Genomic DNA, 22,487 nt, shown 5'->3' on the forward strand with positions numbered 1-22,487 from the left:
CTTGACCACGCACACTTGGCTCCTGCACCAGCAGCTACTGTTCGTCCATGTAAAGCAGCAAATGAACTGTTCAATGTGTCCCTCAAGAGTTTTCAAATACCCACAGAATAAGACAATCCAGTCATGATAGTTCATAAATCTTTACATTGCCATTTCTGAGGCAGCAAGGAGGGTTCAGCGTGCACCTGGGAGGCAGCTACGATGTGCAGGTAAAGGACATATTAATAGGCATGACCACATTTACAATGTACCTATCTTTATCTGTTTTTCTTCCTCATATTCATCATATTCATACATATTCAAGAATCAAACCTGGCCACAGATATCGACAAGTATCAATGACTGTCAATTCAAGAGCTTCCGTCCGTTTTTGCAGCTACACTTCTCTTGCTGGTTTTGAACTCATTCCAGTTACTGCTGTCTCTCTGTTCTTGTGCCGTCATGTTCACGCAGGCTCAGCCATCTGCCGCGCAACGAAATCATGGAAATCTTCTCTGTTGAATGATGTCAGATTTCCCCATTGTTATGGCAGCGCTGAACTCTGATTTGATCTTTCAAAAGAAGATGCTGGTGGGCTGCACGCCTCAGGGTCTATTGTATCACACATCCACAATGTGACTCCTAATAGTCTTTTAGTGTTTACACTGATTACAAAGCATGGACTGGACAAATGAGAAACTGGACTCTTTTAGCTTTGGCAGGTAAATTTCCAGTGATGATCAGATTCTCTGTACCTATCAGGTCACCACTATGCAGACGTACGGTAACCAGGAGGCATTTCCTGTTGCCTTTTACAACTTGCAACTTGCCATTTTTTCAATTGCTGTTAAATGACCTGTAAGGAAAGAACACTTATTGCACAGATATTTCACATTAAAAGCCTTTCAGTGGCTCAACAAACATAATCCTGCTTTGTGTTTTCTATTAGACTGTTAGACTTTCAATATGAAACATTTGCAGGAGATGTCAAGTTTTGATGTCAAGATGTCAAGCTAAACAAATGATGAGCACAGTGGAAATAGACACAATAGACAAATTGTCTTTAGTTTTTAGGAGCATATTTGTCATCCTGTGATAAAATTATATCTGTTTTACCTATCTGGTCACTTTTCCAGTGTCTCATCTGACTTACTGTAAACGTGCTGGTCTCAGTCACAGGAGAGCTGGAAGAGGTGAAGTGAAATGCTTTCACAGTAAGCTCACGTCCACAGACAAAGCATTCAGTTGAACTACATGAACTCTGTAGTTAGTGTTACTGCAGCACAGCCAGGTCAAACACATGTTGATTGGACTATAAGACCATTTCCATGTAACACAATACTCCTGTGCTCTTTCTCAGTTGGTTAAAATCTAATATGATTTGACCTTGGACACACACAATCAGTTCTTGGATTATACAGAGACATGATACAAGGCAGCGCTGTCCTCCAATCAGCAGTGGTGTCATGGAATGCCCTGCTCATATTCAACACACAATTACACTAATGACACTGCATCGCTGTGGCCTCGTGATCCTGCATCAAAATGAAGATATTCATCATGGTAATTAGACAGGTTTCTACAGGGTGGCTTTATTTGTGTGTTTGGGCAGCATAGACTACAAAGCAGCTTAGTTCGATGGTTCCACACATAAATAAGTCATATCTATACATATTTCATCAATCATCCTCATCTATAATGGACACTGTTCACCAGCTGAGGCCCTCACCTGATAGGGGCCGTCTCATCGCCCTTGTCCAGCCATTCCTGCGGCGGGATGATGTACATGCACCACAGCCCCCAGTTGTAGCCATGGGCGGCGTTGGCGTACTGCTGCACCTCAAACGTGTTGTACTTGATGTTGTCTATGGCGGGAAGGATGATGCGGGTGTGGTCCTCCTTCATCCGGGTCAGAATAGGTTCAGCCCTTTGGATAAGAAACGGGACAAAAGAGAGTTAAGAGTTGACTTTTCCAATCAAGTGTGAAGAAGCTTCATTGCACAGATGCAAAAGGTGAAAAAAGAGTGAGAGGAGAACGTTGTGCTACAGGGCATAAAATAAATCAGTGTGTAGACCTGTAGAGGTTTGAAGTATTAATATTGCAACAATGTGAAGTGATTAATCTGGTCAAGTGCGAACAAATAATGCAACTGAATGCAAATGTAAAGTGAAAGCTCTGAACGGAGTTTCACAGAAAGTATGTGTAGGAAATCAACCCGTATATATATTTTTAAGCATATTGAACAGAGCGGTATGTACTGTAGTCCCTGTTTCCATAAAAGGATGCCAGGAGCAGCTATGGATGACTGCAGATGTCGACTCAACTTTCACTACGGCGCTTTACGTGGCTTTTCAGTGTTGATGCAGTCTGTCGAATCAGCATTTGCTCAACAGTCAGAACGACTGCTGGGATCCTCTTCTGTTCACGATGTGAAGGTCTCGCGAAATGAATTTTCCGCGGAACAACAAATACCATAATACCATATCTTATTTCATATCTCCTGCTCATGAAAACGGAATGTCAAAATGTGACACTTATCCCGGTGAGAAACTTGATAAGAGGTAAAACCTGATAACGCAAAACACATTAGGTGAAAAGAGAGGCTTAGTCTGCTCCTGGGAATCCGCTCTCTTTCTCTTTTTTCTACATGGGGAGGGTTACAGGTTAGCTTCTGAAAAAGGCCTTGCCTTGCACGACGTGCTCTTCATCTCATGGCTTTTGGCCTGAGGCAGCTTTGGCTGGCACACATTCTTCTGGCACACATCAAATGGACATTAAACATCTTCAGGCTACAGTAGATCTGAACAGGGCAATTTGGGGGAAACATCTCAAAATGATGGGCTTGTCAGTCTGAACATGAATACTTTAATAAAGTTTATAAAGTCCTGGTTCATGGAGCATTTTAGGACCAGATACTAAGCCTCTGGGAGGGGCAGTCAAGAAGACCCATAAGAAGTCACAGTCAGTCCTGAAAGTGGCTGCTGCTAAAAGTCCGTGTAGGAACAAGGACAAAATAAATGTACAAAACATATTTGCACATCTTGATGAAAGCAGAGCTAATTACAATACACAGCGCTCTAGCCAGTGGGTAGAATTAGACTTTGCATCAAACCTTACATGCCACAATCCAACAGTTCATTTCTTACAGATTTACATGACCTATAATCAAGAATGAACACTGATTTCTTTTGAAGGAATAGTTCAACATGTTGAGCCAGAGCTCAGAGGCCATTAGCTTAGCTGTATTCATTCATGGTGAACAGGCCAACACGAACCAAAGCCTTCAATCAGTCATAAGATGTGATATTATCCAAAGTATCAACCCACCATTTCTCTTAGCTTTAAAGTTCTCTCTGTTCTTGACAGTAAAAGCTGCTCCTGGCAGTTTCGTTAGTAGACCTTAAGAGGCATCACGTAGCTACTGCAGGAGCTTTAGTGTCATTTGGGAGGATTTCTACTCTTAAGACAAAATACTATTTTTATGTCTGTGTCTTGGTCACTAGAATGTTTTTTGTCGCTGCCACATACATTAAGCCTCCTCTGCTACTTAAAGCCTTGGCCAGGGGCAATATGGGCTTGAGATCCATACGGTGCAGAATGCTGTGTGCTGCTGGCACTGGCTACTTTGTATTTGTATAATCTTCTCATGCTGAGAGATCATCTTCACCACCATCTTCAAAGCAACTCTCCATACGCTCAGCTCTTTACATGATATGCTACTAAATTTAAAAAAAAAAAAAAGAGGATGCAATTATAAGATGATAAATACATATCCATTCTCCAACTTCCTCTCTATGGCCCCATCCATTGACTTTCTTTCTCTTCGCCAGATCCTGCTCCTCTCTCCCCACATCTACGCCTTTTCAAGTAGTGAAACCCATTTATCTTCCAATAGCAAAATTACTACTTATCACATGAAGGTAGGGGACAGAGAGTACAGAGGGAATAGATCCAAAATGAACTATATGGGGTGATGTCAGTAAAAGATGAAGCAGTACTTAGAAAAAGCCATCATTTAATAACACAAGAGTGGATGGTAAAAGGACCACAGCCGGCATTTGACAGGCTGGCAGACCGGCTCTCCCTGTCTTTACTCCACAGCCATATTAATGCAGTAACACTGTGTTGTATGTAAGACTTCCACTTTTACACTAGCTTTTGCTATCATGTGTTAAACAATACACTCAGTCAGCACTTTATTAGGTACACATGTATGTCTAATGCAATCAATACTCTGCCATAAATTGTACTTTATGAGGGCTATGATGTTCAGTGTTGGCTCACATTATCAGAAATGTGTCGATTACTGAGGTTCTACTGCACAACATAATATTTTGAGGTGTTTCTAATTTGTTTGTCTATTTAGACAGATGGGTGGGCCAAAAGCTATGAAAACCTCTAATGGACCAGTACAACACCACCAACTATGACCTCAGCTCAGAAAACCTGAACATCATAGGCATTGTAAAAGGAGACTTTATGGCAGAACAGTTGTATTGGATCACTTTAGATTGTACAGGTGTGCCTAATAAAGTGGCCACAATCACCTTGTCCTCACCTGTAAATCACCAAAACCACACTGATGTTTCTTTCAACAATAAGCCAACAAATCTCCGCTCCATCAAATCAGTTTCAGTTCAATCAATCTTCATGTTCTCATGTTTGCATTCTGAACAGCAACAACAACAACAACAGCAACAAAAAGAAAACACCATCCTGCAGGGACCACTAAAGACCGGAAAGCTGCCTGCAGCGTGCAGCTGTTAGCTGGCCTGGTTACCTACTCCACACGTTTCCTGGCTGAAATTCCATTTTTTCCACCATTTTTTTGTGTTTCAGATTTATTTAAATATATTTACACTGCAAGAAGCCATAGACTGAAAACTGATTTATAATCATAAGTCAGTAATGATGCCTTTGGTTGTAAATGCAATAATGCAATGCAGCCATGTTAGGAAATGGACTGGTGAAAGGCACCTGTTCACTTGAATCATCCATAAATTGAAGCATCAGATATGTTTTTGCACTTCCTGGTGTGTTTCTGCATTGTGTGGCCCGCATGCATGTGCACACATGCACACTAGTGAGAATAAGTAGTAGTACAAACTTTAAATTGGCTTTTCTAGGCTCAGGGAAATGTTTCCAAATATAAAACCTTCACCGTTAAAAAATTCTTAATACAAAAGCATAATAACTCACCTTGTTTGCAAGTTGGAGGTGTTCTTTCAACAGTTTTACAGATGTCTTTTTTATAATGGTGGTTTATGGGGAATTGCTTTTTGGCCCACTGCCAGTGGCCACTGGAACAAATTGGCAGCGAGGCTGAGTGGCGGCACCACATCCAGCTCTCTTAATACATCCATGGTTTCATTCTTTTTCCCCCCAAAGCCTGTGTCATAACACATTTCACACTAATGTTTTGAATAGCTTCTGCATTCAAACTGAACTTCCATACTTTCACGCTGTCAATGAAAATGCATTCATTTCAACTTCCGCAGTCACGCCAGTGTCGCTAGAGAGCACACACAGAAATCAGCAGGCTGATTCATCTATATGGAAATAAAAGATGTACAGATGTGTTGATGTCTGCCAGATACTCTCTTTGATGGAAAACCATCAATAGATTAGGCAGTTTAAGTTCAAAAGTAGCTTTCTGAAGATAAATGGTCTGAATCATTTTTTCTGTGTTTTCGCTGCTTCAGTTTGCAATATTGTGAATTCTTCTTGAAACCTTTTGATGTTTCACACAGTTATTAAGCTCCATGAGTCATCCCATTGTTTGAAAAAGACAGTATGAGCAAACCTTGCTGACTGAAGGCCAACATATTGTTTACAGCATGTGCTTACATGCTGGAATAAAGACTTTAGACCTTAAGACAGGCTTTTTTTTTTTTTGCTTTTTTTTTTTTTTTTAATATGGCAGCATTTCTGAGGTGGTTAGTTTGTCCGTAACCTTGAGAGGAGCTCTCTGCCATCACAGCATCTCCCATTTATCTCCCTGTGCCCTTGAGAACCCCAAAACACCTCTGAGCCAGCCAGCAGCTCCTGTACCTCCAGGATCCATGAGGCTGATAAGATAAGAGACGCTCTGGAAATGACGACACATCTGGTTTTGACAGACGAGCCTGTGTCATTCCTCTTCCCGTATCTGCCATTTCATCTGCATATCACAGAGAGGTTTATTCATCCACATCAGCCCGAATCATACTCCGTTCCATATTACAATAGATTTTTCCCTCTTCCAGGGATGACTCATCCAATATTGTGAATACATGTTGACAACCTTCATTGCCGTTCGCTCCACCATGCCGTTTCTTGTTGCAGAGCTCTCTTCATGGCTGACTGTTTGTCTTTGATAATAGCCGGTACCTTTGTGGAGCTTAACATCAGGCTGCGCACACATCTTCCGGAATTAAACAAACATTATGGTGTGTAACAAGCCAGGATAAATATCATTGTACAATCTCAATTTATATCTGCAGAGAATGTTTCACTATCTGTCCTTCCTTTGTCCAGTGGTGACGTCCAAAAACTCCTGCAGCTCTCCCCTTCGAAACGCCGTGTTTTATTTAAAATATCCAGATAAAAGGACATCAAACTGTTAATGATTGTGAGGCAGGGAATTATCAGATAATGGAATCTAACTGTGCTCTGAATTATGCCCCAAGAGCAGCAGGGCCCTCACTGGCTAAAATAAGACGTCCTTGTGTGCATTGGGTCTAACTCAACAGAACATGTGAGCTACCAATGCAGAAAAAAATGCAATTTTGGTGTATTGTAGCTTTCATGGATGACTCAAATTTATTTGAGAACATGCACAAGCCATGCTTTCTTGAAATGAACTCAGTGCTAACATGTTAATACTTAACTAACTGCTAACCTGGCTGGGACCCCACTGCTAACTGTTAAACTAAATAAGTGAAAAAGGTGTGTTCACAGCATTATATGTTAATAAGACTTATCTTTACCTTGCTTGGTGTGATTTAAAGCCAATATTGACTGTATCTCTCTTAAGGTTAGCTAAAGGGTTGGCCCTTTTTGCCAGGTCACTCCAAACAGACAGAAAAACTAAGTTTAACTTCTGGCCACATCTTACACGTAGCACCTTTAACTCTTGAGCATACAGAAATAACTGTGCTATTTTTATGCTTCTACAAGTTATGAATTCAACGCATCAATTATAGGATTTTTTTATGGTGAAAAGTGTCACTAACCTTTTTAACATATGCATGGACAGCATCACTTTAAAAAAAAAATAAGATGGGCTAAATGGCTGAGCTGCATAATGTGAAATCATGGAGGCAATTGATGAAATGAATGTATACAGGTATATGAGGATGGGTGGATTTGTATCATTGTGATTCAGGATGTGCATACTCATACAGACTTGTCATATTACATAATGTATATGTATGCATGTAATCAACAGTTCACTGTATTAAGAGCACAATCTTTTTTAAAATCAAGCTTCTTCTCTGTAGTGTTACTACTTTCAACGATTTCCTTTATAGCTCCTATTACAACATGATTAATTGGGGGTTAAATACGGGCATCCTCTTTTTTAAGCATAGGTGTGTTGAATGAGACATTTGCATGGAACCATATTCATACCTGACAGTGTTAACTGCACCTGTATAGTTAACGCCAACACTGTGAGAGGGTTAACTTCTAAATGCATCCAGGTGGTGAGGACAGCTAACAGAGAAGAGCATTCAATTTGAACCAGTGTCAGTAATTACTGTGGAAACACCTCAAAAAGAGGTAAATTAACACTGAGGTGTTAAAGTGTTAAAATGAACTCTGATAGTGTTCATTTATGTTTGCAGCGTCTGATGCATGTGCATATGTGACGTGTCTTTGAGAAGAATTTAAGCCTGCAGTGCCTCCAGCCATTTGTAAGCGCATTAAATCTCTGTAAGTATGAGGCCCTCCTCCTGCCTGGCTGTTTTTAACAGAGCTGCTCAGAAATGTCCGTGTAGAGCACATATTAATATGGCCCAGCCTCCTATGAAAAATGCAGAATCTAAAGAAAGTGAAGGTATCCACGCAGAATTTCAATTCATTATGGCGTCAGGGCGTTTGGAAGTAGATAGTCGGCTGCAGAAGCATAAGCTGGAAAAGTTTCTTATGATGCGATGTGAGATTTCTCACTACTTCTAAATGTATTTGCTCAGGATGGGGTTGATATGATACAAATGTAAAGGTGGCATAAATCTTCTGGCCTGTGCTCTGTGAAGCACTCGGTATGGCTGCAGCTTTCTTTGTTGTCTCCAGACAGATAGAAACTCTGAGCCACAGCCAGACAAGGTGAGCAAGAGTATAGAAATGATTTACTTTTGCTGAAAAAATATTTCCTCAGCCTTCAAGATATCTGAAATTCGAATTTAATGTAATACCAATGCACCTGTGCAGCATTATAAGCGGATAGAACTCCGTGATATTAACAAAGAAACTGATATCAAATATGGATGTGACAAATACTACATATTTCATAATTACAGGAAGCGAGGTTAGTTTTATTTGTTTGTTGCTTTAATGAATTCCACCGCTTTGTCTTATTCTTAGAGACACTCACTGGGTCACATAGCAGAAGAGCATTCAAATTTCATCAAAGCATTGCTTTCTTAAGCATGTATTTCATTACAACCACCCCGCAATGACAATCTTATCTCCAGCACATACTCAGCAGGGAGCGGCTGCTACACTTCTAATCATTAATCGTTAATAACCTGAGATTGCAAATGTGCAGGGGTTTCAAAAACCAAATAAATATCAATTTCCCTGCACCTCCCCTCTGCAGCTGCATGGTTCAACTGTGGCATAGAGTAGGTCCTAATTACAACACGCTCCCATTTCCTGCCATTAATCCTGTTTATTTACAGAGCATGCAGAGGGAAACTGGTCCTGTCTGGATCAAAATGGACAACTTTTGTCTCAGGGACGGATGGATATAAAGAGTTCGAGGAGATGGATTGTGAACATTTAGCTGATGCAATACTACATTAATGATAGGCAACAATTTCATATCCTGATATTAAAGCAGAGCAAAGCCTTGGAAATCAGATTCCATCACTCCTGTGCTGGAAACCTCTCGCTTCTTAACTCCTCATAAACCAACATGGTGTGAGGGAATGGGAAACAGCTGTCGAGCCCACTGTACAGTATGACACAATTATGTTTGCTTTAACAGTAATGCAAACCAGCTATACATCTCAGCTGCAAATGTACAGCACCGCTGGGGGAAACACCATGCTAATGAATCACAACACTGCAGCTGAGAGCTGGCAGAGTTGTCTCTGGCTCGGTATGCATGGGCAGCGTCTATACAAGGTCACTGAGGGAGATTCACCACAACATCCAGAGGAACCATCCATCTCACTTATCACTGTATGTGCAATGGTGAATAATCATATTATGATAAATAGCAGGCTTCTTCTGTTGTAATAAATAGATAGTGTCGATACCACAAAGTAAATCTATCTGAATAAAAGAGCAGCGCAGACGGTTTGCAGACATACGGTAGGTAATAAATACACACACAAACACACAAACATACACAAAAGATATGTGAGCAACATGTACAAGCTTATGGAAGATTCCTGTCATCTCCTCCATTGCTATATCTCTTTACCCAGCATCTGCTTGTGGAAGGGATTCTGCTCTACTTTTCATTGACTCCTGTAAATAAAACCTCATGCAAAAGCAAATCTGAAGCAGCATAACAAAAAAAAAAAAAAAAAAAAAAGCCTGTTATCAAAGGAAGATGGAGGTAGGTATGTGGGTGAGGGTGCATGTGTGGGGCAGGAAACAGAAGAGAGAAGTGCATGAAATTCACACGATGGCAGCAGGTGAACTAACTCAAAGGATATTTGCCGACACAGCCTCGGCATGTAGAGCCGGGGGGAGGAGGGTGTGAGCAGGAGAACTGACAAGGAAGGAAACCTATACAGAGGTGAACGGTTACGTGGGGGCATGAAAGACACGTCTATTTTTGAACAAGAACAGATGGGCAAACAGATGAGGGAACCACTAGGGTGTCAATTATCATCTGTAATGCTCTTAGGCAATGATGCAACTTTCTCCCTGAGTGCTGCTTGCTGGCTGAGCGGCTCATCTTGCACAGCCTCCAGGCCCAAGGTTCCCATTCATGCTCCAAAACAGTGTGCTGTGAGGCAAAGATCAAGGTATATTACATCACCCCTATGCAAGGGTTAGAAGGTCAGTGTGTTTTGTGATACAGTAAATGGTGGATAGACTGCATGTGTATGCTTTATTAACTCTGTAAGGATAACTCAATACCCACTGCAAGTAATCGTGCTACAGTATTTTTAACTGTAAAAAGACAAAAATCTGAGAAACCTTGCATGCACATTTTAAACAGTCCCTAACTTCTGCTCCTCTGCTTCTGTCTACTGTCAAGTCACACAAAGAGCCAGGCTTCAATATCAGATCACAGCTGTGTAACTTCAGTCAAGCTGTACCCTGCACTGCACAACAAATCTGGTACAAACTGATTAAAAGTTACTGAGGATGAGCTACTCTTAAACTATCTACACCACCATGTTTTTAGCCTACAGTGTATTTATGTTTTGGTAAATCCGCATCATGGAAAATCTTCCTGCTTTGGCGATTAGCAGCTCCTGTTCCCACTGTGCAGACAACAACCAGCTGGATTACTTGGATACTGCAGAAAAAGCTGATGGCTATGAGTCAAAATCTGAAGTTATGTGGAGTGCCGTTCTGTCACTGTTCTGTTCTGTAATGCAGCAGCGAGTTTATGATTTCTGTGTGATTAAACCTGACTGAGTTATGATTCAGCAGCCCGTTCATTATCCCAGGTAATCAACTACCAATGATTTGTCACGCCCCTCTGTGTCTCATATAGACGGACGGGAACCTTGCACGGTAATATTAGACACTCAGAGCAAGGTGAATAAAGAACAAAAAAATCCTGAGAGGGGTGGAGGTCGGGGTAGAGCTGTGAGTCACACACAGAGCCTTCACCCAGAAGATCGGGGACCTAACAAAGCAGTCCTGGAGCCTAAGCCTACCCAGACTCTCTCTGTTTCACAATGTTAACCACAGGTTAGAGAGGCTTTCCGGCAGGGAGGCTTTACAAGTCGCACACATAATGAGCGTTGGTATTTGGTGACCTGGGAAGGAGACCAGGCTTCTCTGTGAGGAAGCAGTGCGACATCTGTGACACATCATATTGCAGTCAGTTGGAATAAAAGCGCGGGTGCTTGTGCTTTCCATATAAGTTCAAACCACATTATCTATTCATTTCCGAAAAACGTCTGAACATTTGCTTGCATCCCTAATATCTTGTTAGGCAGAGAGGCCGAAGTGCCTCCAGGGACGCTGTAAACAACTCAGAACTGAAACATTTCTCTTCGCTATCCTCCTCCAGTCCTCCTCACCTTCCTCCATGCTTCCTTGTCCCCTTCCTGCCTCTAAGGCAGCTTCATAGGGAACAAGAGCTACAGCTCATCTTCAAACACTGACAGCACGACAGACTCAAATTACGTGCCAATTACATTCATTTGAGTGACTTGTTTGCTGGTAAACTTAAGCAGCATGCAGACATTGGGCTGAGACCCCCAGAAGTAATTTCATATCGCAAAATAAGCCCAGAGCCTGCAGGTAAAATAATGTTGAAATGTTCAACATTTGAGCTCCCTCTTTAATTACACTCACCCTCGCCTTTCGCAGGGTTTGGCTCTCTCTTGTCATAAGCGTGTATTTCTTGGACAGGCAGTGTCATTTAAAATGGGGTGTCTTCTTATTCAGCTCAAAAAAAATCCCATTACTCACAATTTAAAAGGAGACGCAAGAGAGAAAAGCTAATTAATGGTAAACCCTTACTAATAATAAGGGTCATTCTGCTGAAAAGTGCTGTCTCAGTCAGAAAATGGCCTGGCGGCGTGTCAAAATGCTTCCGGCAGCCTAAACTGCATATCTCAACGATAATGATTTTACATGACATCCTTCTGTACTGAAAACATAAAAAGCACACCGCAAAGGCAAAGGTGAGAAAGGACAGAGAAACAGCTTAGACCTTGTCGTGTTAAACATGACCTTTTCTTACCAGCCAGTGTTGAACTCAACGTGGGCATCAAAGAAGCCGACGACAGGAGCCGTGGCCGCGTTCCAGCCGTGTATTCTGGCTCTGATCAGGCCCTCTCGCTTGCTGTTCCTCACAATCTTTACCAGGCCTGGGTAGCGTTTGTTCACGTACTGGTCCAAGTTGAATTTCAGCTCCACTGAAAGAGGGCAGATTAGAGAGAATGTTCTTTTCATTGACATCCAAATGACAGTGAAGGAACATTAAGCAGGCGGCTGGAGCATAATGATAATGTCTTTCCAAGATAACCCAATACTAAAGTCGAACAGTTTTTACCTAAGTTGCCAAAGTCTTTTTGTCATGTCTTTATGAGTGTTAATTTTGACATTTGTTGATTTTTGTTACCCTTTTTGCTCAAAACACTGTATAATCACGATACATCTTCAGTATTCAACTTGTGTAGAAATAGAAAACGAAGCAAAATTGTTGGACGAGCAGCTAGCCTATGCTTTGGAAGTATTTCTTGACCATTAACACCTACAGTAGCTTATCATGAGCCCCACTAACTGCACGCAGCGTGGGGTTTACACATCTTCTAACTCTGAACAAAACCAGGTGATTCCTGAAGGCCACATATAACTAAGACAATTTTGGAGTGAGTTTTACTCCTCGTTCTAGTAAGTAAGTAATGCATTAGTGCCTCACACTGATACTTGGCAGCTCCAAATAAGTGAGAATGAAAAATAATGTGGGAACATTAGTTTCGCGACCCATTACTGCTTTATAAAAAGGAGCTGAAACTGATGAGACAGGTAAAAGATCTACCGAGGAAATGGTTTTGATCTCTGACAGCTTAGATGTTTTTTTGATTTAAAATATCAAAAGTCATTAAATTAAGAGAAGCAGCATTCATTTGATTAGCTTAACTGAGACAATCTTCAAGGTTACTACAGGTTGCTGCAGGATGACTCTCTACATTCCTCTGCTGATGTCTTCATTCCAGCTGCATTATAACATATCTGCTGCTCTGCTCTCACACGTGACGCTGGCTGTCATCACCGAAAACAAAGTTTGCCGGGTAAACAGCCAGTTGCACAAATTGCTGTCTGTGTTTCGTCGCAGGATAGATGGCTGTTTGAGCTTCTCCTCTGGGTTACTGCTGAGCGTTCCACTTTCAGAGGGAGAGATTAATAAGGACGCTTGTGGCGCTCCAAACCCAGCTCCTGACTTTGGCTCGCAACATAAATCAGCTAGCGAAAGTAAAAAAAATGGCAGTCTAATCCCCTGTCTGTGTGACTGAGGAGACGGCTGCAGGGAGAAACTGTGAATTTGGAAGCAGTGACCCTTGAAGCAAATGGCCGTTAGCATTTGACACCAAATTAAAGCAACGACTGAGTCATGAGAGCTTGGTATCTGTCTTTGTGTTTGTGCATGTGTTGTGCTCTTGTGTTTAACATGAGCAGTACAACAGCAAAAGTACTATATATTTGATATAGCCATACTTGTACTTGAGTATTTCCAGTTACGCTACTTTAAACTTCCACTCCGCCATATTTCAGTCAAGCTGCAGTCACTATTTACAGATTAAGATTTCCATAATAAAACTTGCTAATCTTATGAAATGCAATGCATTGTTAAAGACTGTTTGCTGAATTATTTAGTTTGTTGTTCATCACAAGAAAGCAGTGTCAAGTTGGCAACTTGGTTGGTTTCATGGTAATGACTGTCCCAAAGATGTTAAATGATACATTATTTCAGAGAAAAAGTCAAGATTAGATATCAACAACTTTTTCTTCAATGTTTTTACAGTAGCAGTAAAATAGTACCTATGCACTGATGCACCAGTATTGAGAATGAAAGGGGTCCATGGGGACATTGTGGAACAATTACTGTGACTTTTTGTACTCTAAGGTCAATGTGTTGATAATTCTGCTGTATGCAGGACTTTTACTTGGAATAGAGTATTTTTTTGCATTATTAAATTACTTTGAGTTTCCTTGAGCAAAGGATCTGAGTACTTCTTCCACTGCTGTCTAATATGAAGTTATGATGTTAGAGCATTTCGTCCTCACAAAAGATGACATGGGTTTACTTTTATCCAAGGAACCTTCAGTGTTGGGTGACCTCTTCCACTCACAAAAAGTTACAAAACAAAAGAAAAGCAAAACTAGATCAAAAAAGACACCAGAGCTGCACTCATCAAAGTTAGACCTCTCCTCTTTCATCTATATCCTTTGGTGTAAAGCATCTCAGAGTGGTGGGTACAAACACTCAGTACTAATGTAACGTAAAGAAGTCATTTATAAATGATGAGGTTCAACTTTACAACACATTCCCATTTGGTTCAGTCGTTGATAAAGCTGCATTGTGCCTCTTAGATGGTCCAAAAACCTTTGCAGTTTGGTTCTGCATGCACTATTAAAGGTTTTGAACCCATGCAACAGGTCTCCTTCATCATCGGCCTACCCGCAGCTACAATATGATAAAAGCTATTAGAGTGTAATAATTACAAGGCTTTGCTGGGAAGGAGAAAAGTTATGGGCCTCCCTCTGATCCTAGAAAATAAAACATTGGACTGCATCCATGGGAGGAGAGTTATGGAGCAGGGAATACATTTTAAAGGACTGGCAGTGCAACATTGAACAGGATAAATAACTATCCATCATTCTATGAATTTAAAATGAATGCATAGTAGACTGCACAAGGAGCACCATAAATTCCTTTGGCGACACGGGGGATTATAGGAGCCGGTGTGTTAAAGATAGATGGTAGAGAGGTATTGAACATGCATTTGATTATCTAAACTGTGCTAAAGCCTGAGAATCCACTTCCATGCAAAGCTAGAGTTATATCCTCTGACTTTCTGCCCTCTATATGCTCAATAACTAGTGGGATACCTAAAACCTTGAAAATAGGATTTTCTGTTTCCTATCCAGTAAGATCAGCCTCAGCTCCCATCAGTTGTGTTTTGTTGTGTATTTACAACGGTCCAGTAAAGTAAAATGATCACCTTCAGTGAAGAGAGATTTACTTCTACTCCACAAGCCCCATTCTTCCAGCGGTGGATTTATGGACTTGTCTCAGACACTGATACAGAAACAGGTCTGCAATTGATCGCTATCATCGATCACAAGCAGACTAGTAGAGTTACCTAATGGGTAAACTGGCTCACCACAAGTAATGTAATGTTCATTAAAGATTTACAAAAAAAAAAAAATGACACTCCTTGTCCCAGCGGAACAGCTTCTCAGGAATAACATCCAAATGCATAGTGGGAAACATTTGGCCAGTAGACCTGTGCTTTGTGGAAATAGTCTGTGCACTGGAAATATGGAGGTTATCCATGTCTCACACATTTATTGTAAACAGCACTACTGTAAATGAGTTCGTACTTTTGGACTCCTCCACCCTTAACCTACTCTTAACATCGTTGCATCCACTTTGTTCTAAATTCTACTCAGGCAACATTATTCTTGATTTGCTCTGAATCACTGACAGATAAATTATGAGAACAACTATCAGGGATACACTCTCTAAGCTGAGTTCAATTCTTTTACTCTGCTCTTCATCACCCCTCTTCATTGCTTTTAATATATTAACTCTAATGCTGGGTGTTTGTATTATGTGCTCTATAGATGAAAACACACTGTGCACTGCTTCCTGACTGAATGCTGTATGTGAGGTTTGACAGCGTGATGTGTGGTTGAGTGTCTCGACGAGAGTGACGAACTCCTGCTCATGAATTGTTCTTTGCAGCTGAAGAGTCGGCTGCTCATTTAGAGGCAACTGGTTTTTAATGGAACATAAAGTCAGAGTGTAATACAAACAGGATCTATTTCAAAATTTTTTCTGGCGAGTGTGACAACGTGTCAAACAAATAACCTGAAGTATGTTAATGAGCAAATCCTCCATTCAGACGCTTTAGCTAGACTTAATGCTCTCAATGTTTACAGTAATTCAGCTCGCCTTGAAATTAATAATACAAGCTGTACTCAACTGGTCTTCAGTTTATATCCTGTTTTCATTATATGAATCATTAAGTTATCAATTTGGTGGTGATATTTGCTGGGATTGAATCCTCTAGGGCTCATTAAGCCTATCCTTGCTGCTAACATGGCGAACAACAATGAATTGGAGCCACACACACACACACACACACACACACACACCGCTAAAGCTCATCAATGGGAATGTGAGTTTAGTTCAGACCGCTGGAACCAGCACTGTGAATAAACCTCTCAGCCACCAATAAATGTCACCGGCTGTCCCAGCAAAGGAAACGTGTCGCAGCGACAAGGCAAACATGCTTCCTGTGTGTGATTTATTATGCCAGGAATGAGTGTGGCTGTACCTCCACTCGCCTCACTGAGCCTTGTTTAAATGAGAGGGGACAGACAGAGCCATCTAGAAAAGGTCAAGCAGTCTTGCCTGCATGTTAATTGTATAATGTCACAGCAGAGCAGCTCCCAAGAAACAGCTCACACATCTTCACAAATTATCATCACTGATGGTAAACATACAGTAAGAGCCGCTGGCAGATGTGTTGGTTCACAGAAGGTGACCTGAATCTGACCTCATATTAAACATGAACAAGGCGAGTGGACACTGAAAAAGTCAACACCTAGCCAAGTTTGTGATGCTTTATAGCGAAGGTCACAAAGGAAGTGACAGAGGCAGACGCTGTAGGTGTTTAGCTTTCTGTTTTCACTTGCTGCTGTTGAACACACAGCATGTATCAGTTTCAATCTGTCACTTCTTCTGGGTTGAGAAAACTTTATTCTAACAGTTCTGATGAGTTTGCGTCCCTCAAGTGTTATTGTGGAAAACTGGGTCAATCTCCAGAGCCTAATTAGTGGGAATGGGATGCCAATTTAAATATCAGAATATGAGACAGCTGTATCATTTGTTGATGGAGGTGGTTACTCAGTCTACACAAACACTTTCAAGCAAATTTCATTTTCTTGCACAGTCTATTAATTGTTCAGTTGTGCTTGTCTCATTTTGTGGATTTCACATTGATTTTGTTTGGGCCATCTGGAGACAGCCCAATAGCACTGACTATCACCACATGAAGTTCATATGGTGATCTTCTTAGCAAAGAGATGCCTGTTTACAGATCCAGCAGACATGGAGCAACATTGGCATTCTTTTGGAGTCATGTTTCAGGCAAATGTAAGTCAAATATGCACCCTTTTTTTTTTTAGCTCTGTTTCCCTCCCCACTAAATCCTGAGGGAAATATCTGGCCCTTTATCTGCTAAATGGTCAGTTAACTTTGCCTGTCTGCTGTCTGGTGCTGGGCCAGTAGTGTTCAATGGGTATTTAGAGCATTTTTGCTCAAAACAAACACCTGCTACTGCTGGTAATGACACTGATGAGAGCGGTGAGAGTGAACCGAAACAATTAAGTAGTGGGCCAAAACCAAAACAATGAATATAAAGATGGTAAATGCACTGAGAGCTCAGAGAAACTACAGTCAGATGATAATTCTCTGCTGGTTCATCACTATTAGAAACACCTTTCACATGACAATAGAAGATTATGATAATAGAAGATTATTGATTATAGCAGTGACAAGGCAGACAGAAAAAAGAATGGTGATGTCCTAAAAAGAGAAGGCCAGATAATAGGCCAGTTAAGCTACAGAAACAGAACAAGGTCAGCCCAGAGAAAAGAAGAGCTCCAAATGAAAAAGTAGAGCTGCACCCGAGAAAAGGAGAGAGAAGAACCAGAGTTGGTTATCGATTGTTGGACCTGCATGTCTCTAATACCTGACCAGCCATCAACAATAGAAAACCCAGGTGAAAAAAGAGCAGCAAAACACCAAGGAAGCAGCAGTAAGAGGAGATGGAGGTTAGAAAATAAAATGCATTTAAAAATAAGTAAGGGATGTGCAATCATAATCATTCAAAACTTCATCCTATTAAAATGAGCCAAAAACGCCCATCCTAGGCATAGACCCAAAGTAAACTGAAAGCTGTTCTTGCACCATTTGTGGAGTACATGGATGGTTTTGGTCTCTTTTGAAATGTAACACTCTGAACTTTTATCCCCAGCAGTCTAAAATCACTCTAAATGCTACTAGCATTGGGAAATAGATGTTTGAACACATGAAGATTTTTTTGCAAATTGATGCCTGCAGATGACTATTTCTAGGCCATATTAGCTGAAAACACAATGGGACCACAGCAGGAATCCTTATCCTAAAGGTATGGCAGGCGTTCTTAAAAAAAGGTCCATTTACTTTACTTGACCTTGATAAATATCCACATTTATATTCAGGCAATCTATATTAAGGCCACTACATTTATATTTTGTGTAACTGTATTTATATTTAGACTACGTATCTTTATACTGGGGCCATTTACTATATCTGTCATTTCAAACCCTGTGTAATAGCCCTGTTTGCACTGAATTCCTTAATTTGGCTATAAATTACCCAATGAAGTAGCATATCCTTGTTTTCAGTATTTCATTGGTTGTGCAAAGCACCAATCATCTTCACAATCAGTTGCAACTGGCTGGATCTTTACATGAAAGAAGAGAACGAGGCCCTTCCTATTGTCAGCTGTCACGATGAAATGGAAGATCCTAATTGGTCAAGTGAGGTGTCAATCAAAAGGTCAGAGTGCAACAGCCATCTTGAGACCAACATGTCACATGCATTGGGTCATCTGGACCTTTGCCAGTATAGCCAGTTAGTTTCAACCAGTGCCACTGATCATTGGATTACTATGAGACTTCAAAGGTGATTTGCCTCAATTTTATTAATGGTTGTTTGTTTGTTGTTGTTGTCGCTGATTGTGTCTGCTATTGTGACTGTATCTTGAAATGGTGTGTTTAAATCAAATCACAAAAATCTTAGCTTTGGCATTGGTTTGGCATGGGCACAAATTAAAATTTTATAAATAAATTTAGTAACATTCAAACTATTAATGTTTGTAATGTAAAGTCCATTGCTAACAAATGTAAAGTCTCATCACTGTGTGGGTGTGAGTACATAGGGATATAATAAAAGAGCTGATGGAAAGTCAGAAGGACCCCAAGTACATTAGTTCTTCAAACAAAAATCATCCCTGATTCAAAACAAGCTAGGACACTGTGTAAAATATGAAACAGAATGCAATCATTTGCAAACAAACTAGTGTCAGAATATCAGAAAAAGATCAAAAAGAATTTGCAAATTATCACATTCTGTTTTAAGTTTGACACAGAAGTCAGGGTTTTAGAAAGTTTGCCTATATGATCAGAAAAGCTTTGGTTCATGACCTGAGATGTTTGTCATGTAGCCCGTTGGATGAGATGAGACCATCTGTAGCTCCACTCAGTTAACCTCATGCTCACTAATAATGGACGTTTATGGAGGCCTGTCCAAACAGGGATAGTAAAAAAGGTATATGACCCCTAGATTTTAGAGAAATGGAAAAAGATCACCGAGTGCTGAGGGAAACTTCAACACTGACTGAAGAATTTATCTTGCACACTGAACCCAGTTTTTCCATCTTAAGACATCAGTAGGATCAAGCTGAGCTCCTGTGCCAGGCTTCTCTTGCTGGTGATGATCCTGTTCAGGCTCAATCCTCTGCGAGCGTTGCTGTTGCAGATTTTTGAACTTTTTGCATTGCTACTTCCAGCCATGTCCTTCAACATCACAACACAAGGAGGATGTGAGTAGAGTAGCAACATGGAGAAAAAGAAAGGGACAAAACTGTGATTTCATTCAATAATTTCTGTTTGTTTGCATTTATAACATACTGCTATAAGCTACACTATCTGCATAGTATACTTTCTCCTATGGAGTTGATTGGTTGGTTAGACCTTAAATGAAACTTTTTCCAGCTAACAAAAGTATATTTGTTGCTTGGACTGGTGACTCATCCAGAGTGTGCACCACCTCTAGCCCACGACCCTGCAATGGACACAGTTAACTAAAGGGTTCTCACAAAGTATCAAAGTCAGGCCACTAATGGTGCTAGTGAGAGGGTATTGGAGACGACTTTAGGAAGAAGACATTTAACTGCTGGATGAATCTCCTCTGCAACAGTCTATTCTGATTAGAAACCTATTGAATAGGAAAATGTGCAGGCTAATCTTAACTTTAATGTCGCAGGGTAACAGCAGCTTTGTATTCCACAGATTCCTGCTGATCAAATGCACCAAGTACTGAAATAATTTAGATTACTGATTTCTGTGAAAGTGTTTGTTATGATAAATGCTGTTTCTCTTGAAAAAATAACATTTTATGGGAAGGAGGAGAGGTAAAATATAATACTGTCAGATAATGTCTTCATAGTGAAAATAGGGTTGTCCGTTGTGGGTGTCAAAATGTGTGGGGCACACTGAAATAATGACATAATGAGTGGACGGGTCGGCTTCTATTTTCGTCTGGTCGTTGGCTTTTAACAGCTTACTGTTTAATGGTAGGCAGTTAGAGCCTCAGCAGGGAGCGGAGATGTGCCAGTGGTGACTCTTGCTCGGCCTTCTTTCAGTATGTTATTCATGCACCCTCTTCCTCTGCCAGCCTGAGGGAGGCAGGCCTGTTTCTCCGTGCCAAGTGAAGGAGGGCCAAATGTCGTCTGGAATCTAGTTCATTGTCCCTCCTTCTCCAAACGGGAAAGCTTTTGGGATGTGGAGTCAAGCATCGTCAGCTGCTGTTGGCGTCATGGTGTGGAGGCAACTGAAGCATTTGCCCCATCGCCATGGAGACAGTAGTACGCAGCACTTTAGAAACGTACAAGACGAATCTCATCCCTTCTCTTTCCCCCTTTTTTAAAGCTATTTTAAAACCTGGTGTTCAAGAGTCCACCCTTGGGGGTTCCCTATCCCTTCAACCATTAGTCACAAACACACAGAGAAAACTCAGAAAACTGCATCTCACACACATGCATACATCAACACGTACACATACCAAAATATGCACAGAAGCTATAGCATGAGAAGACTGACTACTCTGGCAGGAGTCCAGGAACATCCCACAAACTCATCTGTGTATGACGCCTCATCTCCACCAGGGAACGGAAAACATGATAAATTGGGGGACTGTCTGAACTGAATAAGCAAACTTACAGCATTAGACATTGATAAACTGCAGGATCTACAGGTTTTCTGATTTTAAGTCCATGAGGATGCATGCAATTAAACATAATGCTAAAAGGAAATGATCAGAAAGACTCAAGCTTACAGTGACTGCCATCAATTAAGGTCCAGCAGGACATATACAGTTAGAGACCAGGGGTTAAGAGCTCGCTGAAGTCTTAAAAATATACTTTTTATATGTTTTATCCTGTTAATTAAGCTGTGAAGGTCTTACCGCTGTCACTGTTGTCGTCCACCAGGATGATCTCCTTGAGCAAGTGTGCCGGTGTGTGGTTGACCACACTGTGGACGGAACGCAGGATCACTGACAGCGCCTCGTTCACAAAGATGAAGACCACAGAGATCTGAGGAAGGTCCTCTGGGTACGTCAGTTGCTTACACCTGTTAAGATAAATTCAGGCTTATCAGCAAGTCTTAAAAACTACCTTGTTGTTTTTGTATATCATTCAATGAGACATGTATTGCATTCTCTTCTTTGTGCTTCATTAGAGCAGTTAGCTGACATGACTGAAAAGATGTACTGTATATGCTCATTTACAGTACCTTCCTGCTGAGAGTTAGATGAGAAGATTTACACCACTCTCATATCTGTATGTTAAGTATAAAGCCACAGCCAGGAGACAGTCACATAAAGACTGAAAACAGGGGGAAACAGCGTAGCTCTGCAAAGGTAAAAAAAAAACTCATCTCTGCTAACATGTTAGCTCTTTCTTCATATTTGACAATATTATCTAACTCTCAGCAAGAAGTATTTCATAAAAAACAAAAGGCCTTCGAGGCAAAAAGGTTATTTTACATTGATTCCAGCAATATACTGCACGTAGCAGAATAAACAAATGTGAAACTGTCAACAATTACAACAAAAAATGAATGAAATGAAAAAAATCTAAATATGCAGTGTGTAAGCATGAAGCAAATTCCTTGAACAGACAACATGTGAAATTAAGATGACAAGCCTGCTGGTACAAACTGGAGTTTCAGGAAAACTCATCAATAAAGAAACTTTGGAAATATTTTTGTATTGACTAGTCACCCCCTCATGGTCCTCTGATATCATCTCAAAGTCCTCTGTGTGACCCCGTGTGACCCCCGTGTGACTTTGACAGCAAAAGTGTAAACATTTCTCATAATCGTCGACTCCTATGTGGAACTAATAACGTTAATGATGGCTCCATTCCATTTAGGAAAGTCTGTGAACGAGTGCAGCGGCACGGCCCTGGAACTGACACACCTGCAGTAAATGAGATGCAGATAGAATTCATGTAATTAGTTCCAGGTGTTTGAAAAGTCCAAATGTTCACCTGGAATGGTCTCTCAGAATGATGTACATGAATCAGTTTCATGGTTT

General features: G+C 40.8%; 1 protein-coding gene across 1 annotated transcript in view; it reads right to left on the reverse strand.

Moving 5' to 3' along the window:
- galnt9 (polypeptide N-acetylgalactosaminyltransferase 9) overlaps nt 1-22,487 on the reverse strand; it is an 85,587-nt gene that overhangs the window by 39,403 nt on the left and 23,697 nt on the right. The window contains exons 3-5 of the mRNA XM_070964115.1: nt 21,354-21,520; nt 12,069-12,243; nt 1,709-1,906 (exon numbers count right to left, since the gene is read on the reverse strand). Coding sequence (XP_070820216.1) covers nt 1,709-1,906; nt 12,069-12,243; nt 21,354-21,520 — 540 coding nt within the window. The remainder of the gene's footprint in view (nt 1-1,708; nt 1,907-12,068; nt 12,244-21,353; nt 21,521-22,487) is intronic.

The sequence above is a fragment of the Chaetodon trifascialis genome, chromosome 6 (assembly GCF_039877785.1).
Source record: "Chaetodon trifascialis isolate fChaTrf1 chromosome 6, fChaTrf1.hap1, whole genome shotgun sequence".
Classification (NCBI taxonomy): Eukaryota; Metazoa; Chordata; class Actinopteri; order Chaetodontiformes; family Chaetodontidae; genus Chaetodon; species Chaetodon trifascialis.